At 41.6% G+C, this 13,504-nt stretch overlaps 1 protein-coding gene across 11 annotated transcripts in view; it reads left to right on the top strand.

Moving 5' to 3' along the window:
- DLG2 (discs large MAGUK scaffold protein 2) overlaps nt 1-13,504 on the top strand; it is a 1,481,746-nt gene that overhangs the window by 980,940 nt on the left and 487,302 nt on the right. For all 11 annotated transcript variants that reach the window (XM_055416123.2, XM_055416124.2, XM_088832353.1 and 8 more), the window contains one exon: nt 10,968-11,036. In XM_055416123.2, the coding sequence (XP_055272098.2) occupies nt 10,968-11,036 (69 nt within the window). The remainder of the gene's footprint in view (nt 1-10,967; nt 11,037-13,504) is intronic.

The following is a 13,504-nucleotide window of genomic DNA, read 5'->3' as shown; positions in this document are numbered from 1 at the left end:
GTCTGCCCTCTGATGGATGAGGATAAGAGTCTTTTGGAAGCTTCTTGATGGGAGGGACTGGCTGTGAGGAAACTGAGTCTTACTTTAGTGGGTATGGCCATGCTCAGTAAATCCTTATTCCAGTTTTCTGCTGATGGGTGGGGCTGTGTCCATTCCCTGTAGTTTGGCCTGAGGCCGAACCATTATAGGGGTAACAGGGACCTCCTCCAGAAGGACTTAGGCCAGCATGCCGCACCTCCCAGGACTGCTGCAGCCAGTGTCCCCACCCCACGGCAGACCACTGTCGAGCCAAGCCTGAAACGGAGACCCCCAAACTTGCAGGCAAGTCCGGCTCAGTCTCTTGTGGGGTAACTGCTCCTTTCTCCTGGGTCCTGGTGTGCACACGGTTCTTTCTGTGCCTTCCAAGCATCTCTCTTTCCCCAGTCCTGTGGAAGTTCTAGAATCAAAACCCACTGGCCTTCAAAGTCAAATTTTCTGTGGGTTCTCAGTCCCTTTGCCAAATCCCCAGGTTGGGAAATCTGTTGTGGGCCCTAGAACTTTGGCAACAGTGTGAAAACATCTTTGGTATATTGTTCTCCAGTTTGTGGGTTGTCTGGTTGGTGGCTCTGTAGTGGGGCTAACGGCAACCTCCACCAAGGGGACTTGTGCCACATGCCAGGATTTCCAGGACTGTTGGAGCCAGAGCCCCTGTCCCATGGCTAACTTGTACCTCTGCAGGAGACACTCAGACACTCACAGGCAGGTCTGGCTCAGTCTCTTGTTGGATCCCTGTTCCTTTCCCTTGGTCCTGTTGCGCATAAGGCTTTGTTTGCTCCCTCCGAGCATCTCTGAGGTTTGATTTTAAACACGATTGAGCCCTCCCTACATTCTTGTTGGGGCATCGCCTTTGCCCTTGGACATAGGGCTATCTTTTTTTGGTGGGATCCAACATTCTTCTGTCAACAGCTGTTCAGCCTCTAGTTGAAATTTTGGAGTTCTCGCAGAAGATGAGCACACATCCTTCTACTCCACCATTTTGCAAGTTCACACAAAATAGTATCATCTGCATATCTGAGGTTGTTGATGTTTCTCCCAGCAATGTTAACTCCAGCTGTGCTTCATCCATCCCAGTATTCCTCATGATGTACTCTGCATAGCTAGCAGGGTGACAATACACAGCCTTGACATACTCCTTTCCGAATTTGGAACCAGTTTGTTGTTCCATGTCCAGTTCTAACTGCTGCTTCTTGACCTGCATACAGGTTTCTCAAGAGGCAGGTCAGGTGGTCTGGTATTCCCATCTCTTGAAGAATTTTCCACAGTTTGTTGTGATCCACACAATCTAAGGCTTTAGCATAATCAGTGAAGCAGTAGATGTTTTTCTGGAATTCCCTTGTTTTCCTATGGTCCAACAGATGCTGGTAATTTGATCTCTGGTTCCGATGCCTTTTCTAAATCCAGCTTGTAAATCTGGAAGTTCTCAGGTCACATACTGCTGAAGTATTGCTTGGAGGATTTTAAGCATGACCTTGTTAGCATGTGAAATGAGTGCAATTGTGCAGTAGTTTGAACATTCTTTGGCATCGCTTTTCTTTGGGATGGAATGTGTAATATAATAGGACCTTTTTATTTATCTATTTTAGTTATAGTAGTTCATATCTGCTAATCCCAAAGTCCTAGTTTATGCCTTCTGCCTCTTTTTCCCTTTAGTAACTATAAGTTTGTTTTTAATTTCTGTGAATCTGTTTCTGTTTTGTAAATAAGTTCATTTGTATCATTTTTTAGAGTCCACGTGTAAATGAATTCATATTTATTTTTCCCTGATTAACTTCAATTAGTGTGATAACCTCTAGGTCTTCCCACGTTGCTGTGAATAGCATTATTTCATCCTTTTTTATGGATAAGTAATACTATTATGTATGCATGCCACATCTTCTTTATCCTTTCATCTGCTGATGGACATTTAGGTTGCTTCCATGTCTTGGCTACTATAGTGCTGCTATGAACATTGGGGTGCACGTACCTTTTTGAACTAGAGTTTTCTCTGAATGTATGCCCAGAAGTGGGATTGCTGGATCATATTGTAACTTTAAGTTTTTTTTGTTTTAGTTTTTAAAAGAACCTTCATATTGTTCTCCATAGTGACTGTTCAGTTGCTCAGTCGTGTCCGACTCTTTGCAAACCCATGAACCTCAGCACACCAGTCCTCCCTGTCCATCACCAACTCCCGGAGTCCACCTATACTCATGTCCATCAAGTCAGTGATGTCATCCAACCATCTCATCCTCTGTCATCCCCTTCTCCTCCTGCCCTCAATCTTTCCCAGCATCAGGGTCTTTTTAAATGAGTCAACTCTTCCAGTTTACATTTTCACGAACAGTGTAACAGGGTTTCCTTTTCTCAACATCTTCACCAGCATTTATTATTTGTAAGCTTTTTGATGATGGCCATTCTGATTGGTGTGAGGTGATACCTCATTGTAGTTTTGATTTGCATTTCTCTAATAATTGATAATGTTGAGCATCTTTTCCTGTGCCTGTTGGCCATTTACATGTGTTCTTTGGAGACATGTCTACTTAGGTAATTTGCTCCCTTTTTTTAACTTTTTATATTAGAGTATAGCTGATTAGGAGAAGGCAGTGACAACCCACTCCAGTACTCTTGCCTGGAAAATCCCATGGACGGAGGAGCCTGGTAGGCTGCAGTCCATGGGGTCATGAAGAGTCGGACACGACTGAGCGCCTTCACTTTCACTTTTCACTTTCACGCATTGGAGAAGGAAATGGCAACCCACTCCAGTGTTCTTGCCTGGAGAATCCCAGGGACGGGGAGCCTGGTGGGCTTCCGTCTATGGGGTCGCACAGAGTCGGACACGACTGAAGCAACTTAGCAGCAGCAGCAGCAGCATAGTTGATTAACAATGTTGTGATAGTTTCAGATGTACAACAAAGTAATTCAGTTATACATATACATGTACCTATTCTTTTTCAATTTTCCCCCTTTGTTACATAATATTGAACAGAATTCCCTCTGCTATAAAGTCCTTGTTGGTTATTGATTTTAAATGTAGCAGTGTACACATGTCAGTCCCAAACACCATAACTATCTCTTCTTCCCTCAACCCTTCCCCCAGGGTAGCAGTTTCTCTGATTCTGTGAGGCTATTTCTGTTTTTGTAAATAGTTAATTTGAATCATTTCTTTTTAGAATCTGCATGTAAGTGATATCATATTTGTCTTTGACATATTTCATGCAGTATGACAATCTCTAGATCTATATCGCTGGAAATGACATTATTTCCTTCTTTTTAATGGCTGGGTAATATTACATTGTATAAATGTGCCATATCACCTTTATTCATTTATCTGTCGATGGATATTTAGGGTGCTTCCGTGTCTTAGCATTTGTAATTGTGGTCGATTTTGATTGTCTTCTTTTTTTTTCTGCCATTGAGTTGTATGAGCTGTCTGTATAGTATGGAAGTTAATCCCTTGTGGGTCGTGTCCTTTGCTATGCAAAACCTTATAAGTTTGATTTGTTGTTGTTCAGTCACCAAGTCATGTCCGACACTTTGCAACTCCATGAACTACGGCATGCCAGGCTTCCCTGTCCTTCACTGTTGCCCTAAGTTTGCTCAAACTCATGTCCACTGAGTCAGTGAAGCCATCCGACCACCTCATCCTCTGTTGCCCTCTTCTCCTACCCTCAATCTTTCCCAGCATCAGGGCCTTTTCCAAAGAGTCAGCTCTTCGCATCATGTGGCCAAAGTATTGGAGCTTCAACTTTAGCACCAGTCCTTCCAATGAATATTCAGGGTTTATTTCCTTTAGGATTGAGTGGTTTGACCTCCTTGCAGTCCAAAGGACTCCCAAGAGTCTTCTCTAGCACCACAATACAAAAGCATCAATTCTTCAGCACTCAGCATTCTTTATGGTCCAACTCTCATATCCATACATGACTACTGGAAAAACCATTCAGATTCAGTTCAGTCGCTCAGTCATGTCCGAATTTTTGCAACTCCATGGAATGCAGCACACCAGGTCTGCCTGTCCATCACCAGTTCCTGGAGCTTGCTCAAACTCATGTCCATGGAGTCAACAATGCCATCCAACCATCTCATCCTCTGTCGTCCCCTTCTCCTCCTGCCTTCAATCTTTGCCAGCATAGCTTTGACTATACAGACCTTTGTCAGCAAAGTATGTCTCTGCTTATTAATATGTTGTCTAGATTGGTCATAGCTTTACTTCCAAGGAGCAAGTGTCTTTTAATTTCATGGCTGCAGTCAAAATCTGCAGTGATTTTGGAGCCCCCCAAAATTAAGTCTGTCACTGTTTCCATTGTTTCCCCATCTATTTGCCATGAAGAGATGGGGCCGGATGCCATGATCTTAAGTTTTTGAAGGTTTTAAGTCAGCCTTTTCACTCTCCTCTTTCACCTTCATCAAGAGGCTCTTTAGTTCCTTTCTGCTATTAAAGTGGTATCATCAGCACGTCTGAGGTTGTTGATATTTCTCGCAGCAATCTTGAGGTCAGCTTGTGCTTCATCCACCCCAGTATTTCTCATGATGTACTCTGCATAGATAGCAGGGTGACAATATACAGCCTTGACGTACTCCTTTCCCAATTTGGAACCAGTCCATTGTTCAATGTCTAGTTCTAACTGTTGCTTCCTGACCTGCGTACAGATTTCTCAGGAGGCAGGTCAGGTGGTCTGGTATTCCCATCTCTTTTAGAATTTTGCAGTCTGTTGTGATCCACACAGTCAAAGGCTTTAGTGTAGTCAATAAGGCAAAAATAGATATTTTTCTGGAACTCTCTTGCTTTTTCAATGATCTAATGGATGTTGGAAATTTGATCTCTGGTTCCTCTGTCTTTTCTAAATCCAGCTTGACCATCTGGAAGTTCACAGTTCACAGACTGTTGAAGCCTGGCCTGGAGAATTTTGAGCATTATTTGTTAGCATGTGAGAGATAAGGACAATTGTGGGATAATTTGAGCATTCTTTGGCATTGCCTTTCTTTGGGATTGGAATGAAAACTGACCTTTTCCAGTCCTGTGGCCACTGCTGAGTTTTCCAAATTTGCTGGCATATTGAGTGCAGCACTTTCACAGCATCATCTTTCAGGATTTGAAATAGCTCACCTGGAATTCCATCACCTCCACTAGCTTTGTTTGTCATGATGCTTTCTAAGGCCCACTTGACTTCACACTCCAAGATGTCTGGCTCTAGGTGAGTGATCACATCATCATGGTTATCTGGGTCATGAAGATCTTTTTGTACAGTTCTTCTGTGTATTCTTGCCACCTCTTCTGAATATCTTCTGCATCTGTTCTTTCCATATAATTTCTGTCCTTTATTGTACCCATCTTTGCATGAAATGTTCCCTTTGTATCTCTAATTTTCTTGAGATCTCTAGTCTTTCCCATTCTATTGTTTTCCTCTATTTCTTTGCGTTGATCACTTAAGAAGGCTTTCTTATCTGGCCTTGCTATTCTTTGGAACCCTGCATTCACATGTGTATATCTTTCCTTTTCTCCTTTATCGTTCACTTCTCTTTTCTCAGCTATTTGTAAGGCCTCCTCAGACAACCATTTTGCCTTTTTGCATTTTTTTTTCTTGGAGATGATTTTGATCACCGCCTCCTGTACAATGTTATGAACCTCTGCCGATAGTTCTTCAAGCACTCTGTCATTCAGATCTAATCCCTTGAATCTATATGTCACTTTCACTGTAAGGCATTTGACTTAGTTCAAATCAAAATGCCTTCAGTTCAGTTCAGTTCAGTTCAGTCGCTCAGTCGTGTCCGACTCTCTGCGACCCCATGAATCACAGCACGCCAGGCCTCCCTGTCCATCACCAACTCCCGGAGTACACTCAAACTCATGTCCACAGAGTCGGTGATGCCATCCAGCCATCTCATTCTCCATCGTCCCCTTCTCCTCCCGCCCCCAACCTTTCCCAGCATCAGAGTCTTTTCCAGTGAGTCAACTCGTCGCGTGAGGTGGCCAAAGTATTGCAGTTTCAGCTTTAGCATCAGTCCCTCCAATGAACACCCAGGATTGATCTCCTTTAGAATGGACTGGTTGGATCTCCTTGCAGTATAAGGGACTCTCAAGAGTCTTCTCCAACACCACAGTTCAAAAGCATCGATTCTTCGGCGATCAGCTTTCTTCACAGTCCAACTCTCACATCCATACATGACCACGGGAAAAACCATTGCCTTGACTAGACGGACCTTGGTTGGCAAAGTAATGTCTCTGCTTTTTAATATACTATCAAGGTTGGTCATAACTTTCCTTCCAAGGAGCAAGCGTCTTTTAATTTCATGGCTGCAATCAGCATCTGCAGTGATTTTTCTAAATAAATAGTAGCTGTTGTCACTGTATAATTGTAAGGGATTTCTTTTAGGTCATATGTGAATGGTCTAGTGGTTTTCCCTCCCTTCTTCAATTAAAGTCTGAATTTGACAATAAGGAGTTCATGATCTGAGCCACAGTCAGCTCCCGGCCTTGTTTTTGCTGACTGTATAGAGCTTCTCCATCTTCAGCTGCAAAAAATATAATTAATCTGATTTCAGTATTGACCATCTGGTGATGTCCATGTGTAGAGTCGTCTCTTGTGTTGTTGGAAGAGGGTGTTTGCTGTGACTAGTGTGTCAAAAGACATCTTTTTTTGGTGTTAGTTCTAGAAGGTCATCCTAGAAATGTTCAACTTTAGCTTCTTCAGCATTAGTTTTGGGGGCATACACTTGGAATACTGTGATACTGAATGGTTTGCCTTGTAAATGAACTGAGATTATTGTTTTGTTTTTCAGATTGCATCCAAGTACTGCATTTCAGACTCTTTGTTGACTATGAGGGCTACTACATTTCTTCTAAGGGATTCTTGTCCGCAATAGTGGATGTAAAGGTCATCTGCATTAAATTCACCCACTCTGGCCCATTTTAGTTTGCTGATTCCTAAAATGTCAATGTTCACTCTTGCCATCTCCTATTTAACCACTTCCAATTTACCTTGATTCATGTACCTAATACTCCAGGTTCCTATACAGTATTGTTCTTTACAGCATCAGACTTTCACCACCAGACACATCCACAACTGGGCAATGTTTTAGCCCAGCCTCTTAATTCTTTATGGAGCTGTTTCTCCATTCTTCCCTAGTAGCATATTGGACACCTATCAACCTGGGGGTCTCATTTCTGGTGTTATATTTTACTTTTTCATTATTTTTATGGGGTCCTCAGTGCAAGAATACCGAAGTGGTTTGCCACTCCTTTCTCCAGTGGATCACATTTTGTCCAGCCCTGCCCTTCAGCCACAGTAAGTTCGATTTCAGTTCAGTTCAGTCGCTCAGTCGTGTCCGACTCTCCATGACCCCATGAATCACAGCACGCCAGGCCTCCCTGTCCATCACCAACTCCCGGAGTACAAACTCATGTCCACAGAGTCGGTGATGCCATCCAGCCATCTCATTCTCCGTCGTCCCCTTGTCCTCCCGCCCCCAACCTTTCCCAGCATCAGAGTCTTTTCCAGTGAGTCAACTCGTCACATGAGGTGGCCAAAGTATTGCAGTTTCAGCTTTAGCATCAGTCCCTCCAATGAACATCCAGGATTGATCTCCCTTAGAATGGACTGGTTGGATCTCCTTGCAGTATAAGGGACTCTCAAGAGTCTTCTCCAACACCACAGTTCAAAAGCATCGATTCTTCGGTGATCAGCCTTCTTCACAGTCCAACTCTCACATCCATACATGACCACGGGAAAAACCATTGCCTTGACTAGACGGACCTTGGTTGGCAAAGTAATGTCTCTGCTTTTTAAAATACTATCAAGGTTGGTCATAACTTTCCTTCCAAGGAGCAAGCGTCTTTTAATTTCATGGCTGCAATCAGCATCTGCAGTGATTTTGGAGCCCAAAAAAACAAAGTCTGACACTGTTTCCACTGTTTTTCCATCTATTTCCCATGAAGTGATGGGACCAGATGCCATGATCTTTGTTTTCTGAATGTTGAGCTTCAAGCCAACCTTTTCACTCTCCTCTTTCACTTTCATCAAGAGGCTTTTGAGTTCCTCTTCACTTTCTGCCATAAGGGTGGTGTCATCTGCATATCTGAGGTTATTGATATTTCTCCCAGCAATCTTGATTCCAGCTTGTGCTTCTTCCAGCCCAGCGTTCCTCATGATGTACTCTGCATATAAGTTAAATAAGCAAGGTGACAATATACAACCTTGACGTACACCTTTTCCTATTTGGAACCAGTCTGTTGCTCCATGTCCAGTTCGATTTAGGTTCCTTTTATTTCTGGTTTTATTTCTATTGCCCCAGGAGACTGGTCTTGGGAAACATTGCTACAATTTATGTCAGAGAATGTTTTGTCTGATTTCTGAGAGTTTTATAGCTCCAGTATTTTAGGTCTTTAATCTGTTTAGGGTTTACTTTTATATGTGATATTAGAGGATGCTCTAAATTTTCTTTACATGCAGCTGTCCAGTTTACCCAGAACCACTTATTGAAGAGACTCTTTTCTATGCTTGTGTTCTTCCCTCCTTTGTTGTAGATTAATGTTGACCATAAGTGCATGGGTTTATTTCTGGGCTTTCTATTCTGTTATTGATCCATATGTCTGTTTTTATTCAATATTGTACTGTTTTTACTACTGTAGCTTTGTAGTATTGTTTGCAGTCTAGGAGAATTAGGCATCCAGCTTTTTTCTTTTTCCTCAGGATTACTTTGGCAATTCTAGGTCTTTTGTGGTTCCATATAAATTTTAGGGTATTTTGATAAGGATCACATTAAATCTATAGTTTGCTATGGGTAGTTCGGCCATTAACAATGTGAATTTATTTGAATCATCTTCAGTTTACTTTATCAGCACTTTTTAGTTTTCAGCTTGTAAGTCTCATCTCCTTGGTCAGGTTCATTCCTAAGTTTGTTTTTTTTTTTTTTTTTACTTTACCTTTCTGGTATTTATTATTAGTAGAAAGAAATGCAACTGATTTCTGTATATTAACTTTGTATCCTGCAACTTTACTGAGTTCATTGATGAGCTCCATTAGTTTTGGTGGCCCCTTTAGGATTATATAGTATCATTATCTGCATATGATGACAATTTTCCTTCTTCCCTTCCAATTTGGATACCTTTTCTTTCTTTTTCCTCATCTGATTGTTATGGCTGATTTCTATTAATTTTATAAAGTTACTTTTACATTTTAATTTTATCTCGCTCATCAAAGTTAGGGTATACTCACAAATCTCTACCTTGTGGCATTGACTTTATGGCTAACTGAAGTGATGTAAATAGTTATGTTTATTTAGTATGAAACATCTCAAAGTAGACACTCTGCTAAACCATATTGGTTTATTTAATACTTACTTACCTAGCTTTTAGCATGTAACAGGCACTGTTCTAAAATCTATGTTTATTGAATCCTGATAACTACCCTATGAGGAAGTGCTGTTACAGAGAACTTTAAGAAGCTCAGCCAAGGTCACAGTGGTCTATATGACAGAGCTGGGATTTGCACTCAGGCAGTCTGGCTGCACGGTCCGGCTCGTGAATCCTGCGCTTCCTTGCAGTCAGTCAGTCAAAGGCGTTTAGTGCCGCAAGTGTTGCTCAGCACTAGGAGGGAGTCAGGAAACAAAGGGCACGCGCCTTAACTTGAAGAAAACCACTCTCTAGATTTTAGCTGTTGTCACACATTCCGCTCCCTCAACCTCAGATAAATATTACCTATGTCACAGTTAAATACTCATCAAAGAGAGATACCTCTTCTTACCCATGAGGATGAAAGTTTTGAATAAAAATCTGCAACCTATATAGCTTGGCTCTCTGTGACAGGGGCAGTGTATTCAGAGTATATGCTCAGAAGTCTTAGAATAGTATGAAGACACCTCGTGTTCTACAAATATTTTACTCAAGTTTCACTCTACATATATATATATATATTTACATGAAAGCATACACACCTTCATAGACTATATGTATAATGTATACATAACTAATTTTTAAGTACTGCAAACTACAATTACAGATTGAAACACAAAGGAAACTCACAATGCGTTCCTTTTTGCTCCTAGATTGTAACTGTGCATCTCTATATCTAAACTGAAGAGTATTCTTAGATAGTAAGGCAAAAATCTTTAAAACCAAAAAATTGTTACCATTTGGAAAGTGATATGATATGAAAGTTATGAAGAAAGAAGCATCAGTTTAGTTGCCACTTCAAGCACAGGTATTTACCACGTGACTTCAGGCAAGTTTCTAAGCCTCCCAGTACTTTAATTTCCTCATCTGTCGAATGGGACAGTACATACCTCACAGAGTTGTAAGAAATAAAGGATGTAAAAAATATACTTAGAAAAGTAACTCAGGCAATAGGTGCTCAATAAATGTTAGATACTATTATGTCTACTGAAACTACTTATCCATAAAACCAGTCTTACCTTATTATCATGCAACCAAAATTTGAAATTACATTAAATTTTAACATCAATATGCAACTGAAAATCCCATTTTTCAAGCTTTTATGTTCACTCAATAGCTGAATTATTTTTATTATTGCAAATTTAAACTAATAAATTTGTGCTAATTAAATACTACTCCAATTTTCAAATTTGCTCTGTTTAGTTAGGAAAAAATGTGCATTTTTTAGAAAAATATTGCATCATAATGAAATTTGTTTTTATGTTCTACATTATCTAATTCCAAGGGGAAAATAATTACCTCTTCCAACTATGTTTCTTTTCACCGTTACCCTTCATTTAAAGCTTGCTTTTTGAACAAAATATGTTGACATCAAATGATAAATTGACCCCTTACCTGGTAGAGTGTTTTATTTTGGTGGATGATTCTATTTATCAGCGAAGAACAGTTGTTTAATCTCTCCTGTGTTTCTTCTAAGATTGATTCTGCTTTGACCATAGGCCTGATTAGAATGTGCAAAGATATTTTAAATGAATGATCTGTGTTTGTCTTTCTTTTCTTGCAGTCATTCCCAACACAGCACCGCAACCCGCCAGCCTTCAGTGACTCTCCAACGGGCCATCTCCCTGGAAGGGTAAGATAAGAATAATATGGAGTCTTCTTTTACACCAAACTATGCACCCTCCTCACTTTGAGCATAGATTCCTCTTTCTTTCCTTCCCCCACCCTCCCTCCGCACTTTGCTCCCATTTTTTCCTTTCTGCTAGCAAATATCTCTAATGCTTTTGTTATATGCCAACCACTGAGCAAAGTACTACAATAAGTGAGAACTCTTCTTTCCCTCAGAGGGATCATTACCTATTAAGAGTGACAGAAATATAGATAGCTACCTGCATAGGGTGTAAGCATCACACAGGACATACATATGAGGGATTAAGGAAGGATCCAGAAAAGATATTTGAGAATGGTATTACCCATTCTCAGTTTCCATTAAGAGGAAAGGGGAAACCGGTCAGGAAGGTTTCAGAGAAGACCTGACTCTCAAGCTAAGAACTGAAGCATCTGTGGATATTTGCCTAACAGACATTGAAAGGAAGGGTACTCACTGCAAGAGGAAAAGCACATGAAAAACCATGAACACCTGTGAGGTGAGGCGGCCAAAGGCCACTGAAGTGATTGAGTTCTGCGGCACAGGGTGTGCGAGGCAGAAGACGGGAGTGGCAACGTTCGCTGGACAGGCTTACATATAGAGGACTTGGTATTTTGCATTTCTAAATTCCCACATCAGACAGAAGCTGAAGGGCTAAGAAAAAGGGGCTAATATTTCCCTCCACTTGCTTTATAATCATGACTGGTTTAATTGAGAACCTTTAACTGGTTACTGTATAAAAATGAAATCATTTTATTTTTCCAATATCTGTTACCATCTCTGCTTTGTTCGATCCTATTTCCCAGTGACAAGTAGGCTTCCTTAATGGCATTTTAGTTCATTAGTTCTCTCCATTTTGAAATCTCATGTTTTAGTCAAACCTCTGTCTCTCTTTCCAACATAAGTAAGACTTAGGGTCTACCAGAGTGCTCTGGAGTTGATAGAGGAGTCATCTGCTCTCTTTTATACCACCCTCCAGACCTTCCTTTCTCTTAGATTACTTCTCTGGTAGTTACGAGGTTCAAAAAATGGAAAAATGGTATTTCTTATAAGTATAGCTCATTCATTTTGCTGTACAGTAGAAAATAACAACATTGTAAACAGCTATACTGCAATAAAAATATTTTTTTTAATAATATGTCATTAAATGTACAGCCCTCTGTCTCAAAAAAAAATTGTATAACTGTGTCTTGACTGCTAATGGGTACTTCAGCTTTCAGAGCTTTCTGAGATGCTACCATCATTTGGCTCAAATAAAATTTTCCAAGTCTTTTTTAAAATATGAGAAATAGCTTTCTCACTGTTCTCCTGTGGCTATCTCTTTTCTGTTGATGTAGCCTGGATGGGTGGAGAACCAAACATGCACCAATGCAAAGAAAACTGAGCAAATCCCACCCAAGATGTGGTCCCCTAGGACCTCAGTTATCTTCAGATTCCCTGGAAGCAGCACACTGTGGTCTTCTGACGCATTCACCACTTTGCCCAAGCAGCGTCAGTCCCTCCTCGAAAGCACCTAGCCACCCTTTCTCATGTGTCCTCAGCAGCTTCAAATGCGAGGCTTGCAGACATGAGCAGCAACCATCTTTCCTCCCCTTCAGGTGGAATCTACCTTGGGTTAGTCCTTGCCACCTTTCTCCTTGCCCAACTTTCTCATCTTCTCCACGTCAGCAAAGTCCATAAGTGTACATAGACTTGGGAGGGAGATGTTGACCTTCCTTCCTGGAAAAACATAAATTTTAGAAACACATTTTTATGGGGTGCCCTTTCTTGCCTCTAGCTAACAAAAAATCCACTGAATCTCCCCAAACCCATAGGAACATGAGTGAAAGGAATGTGACATCTATAAGACCAATTGCCCTCCCTTCGAAAAGATACCTCCTTCTCCTCCTAGTCCTCTGCCTCTATTTTTGATGGTAAAGAACATCAAACCATTCTACCTCCTCTATTAAAAAAAGAAGAAAAAAACTGAGGTAGGAGGGGGTCACAATAGCGCAATAGGAGCATGTGGAGTTCACCTCTCCCCACAGGTACATCGGGAATGGGACAGTTCTCACAACAGAGCATGTGTTGAACACTAGCAGAGGACCTCAGACGCGTCAAAGGATAAGAAAATTCCCACGCAAGCAGGAAGGACAAAAGAAAGCAAAGGGGAAGGGACCTGCGCCCCTGTGGGGAGCTGAAGGAGAGGTTTCCTGAGCCTGGGGAACGCCCCCCTTCCTGGTGGGGAGATCAGCTGGGACAGAGGGGAGCTTCAGTGGCTCAGAGGAGAGCGCAACAACCAGGCAGGACAGAGTACGACCTGCATGGACGGTCTGTGTCACAGCCCTGCACCTCCCAGCCTGAGATTCGTGTGTGCTGGTGTGGATGGAGGCTGGGTGCTGGAACCCGGGGTTTGGAGGGTGGGCACAGGGAGGGGACTGCTGTCAGCTGCAAAGAGACAGCCTGAAGGGATG

This window comes from Moschus berezovskii, chromosome 25 (genome assembly GCF_049115385.1).
Source record: "Moschus berezovskii isolate FMDL1 chromosome 25, NW_MosBer_1.0, whole genome shotgun sequence".
In the NCBI taxonomy this organism is placed as follows: Eukaryota; Metazoa; Chordata; class Mammalia; order Artiodactyla; family Moschidae; genus Moschus; species Moschus berezovskii.
Note: the sequence above shows the minus strand (reverse complement) of the source record. Positions and strands in the feature narration are given on the sequence as shown.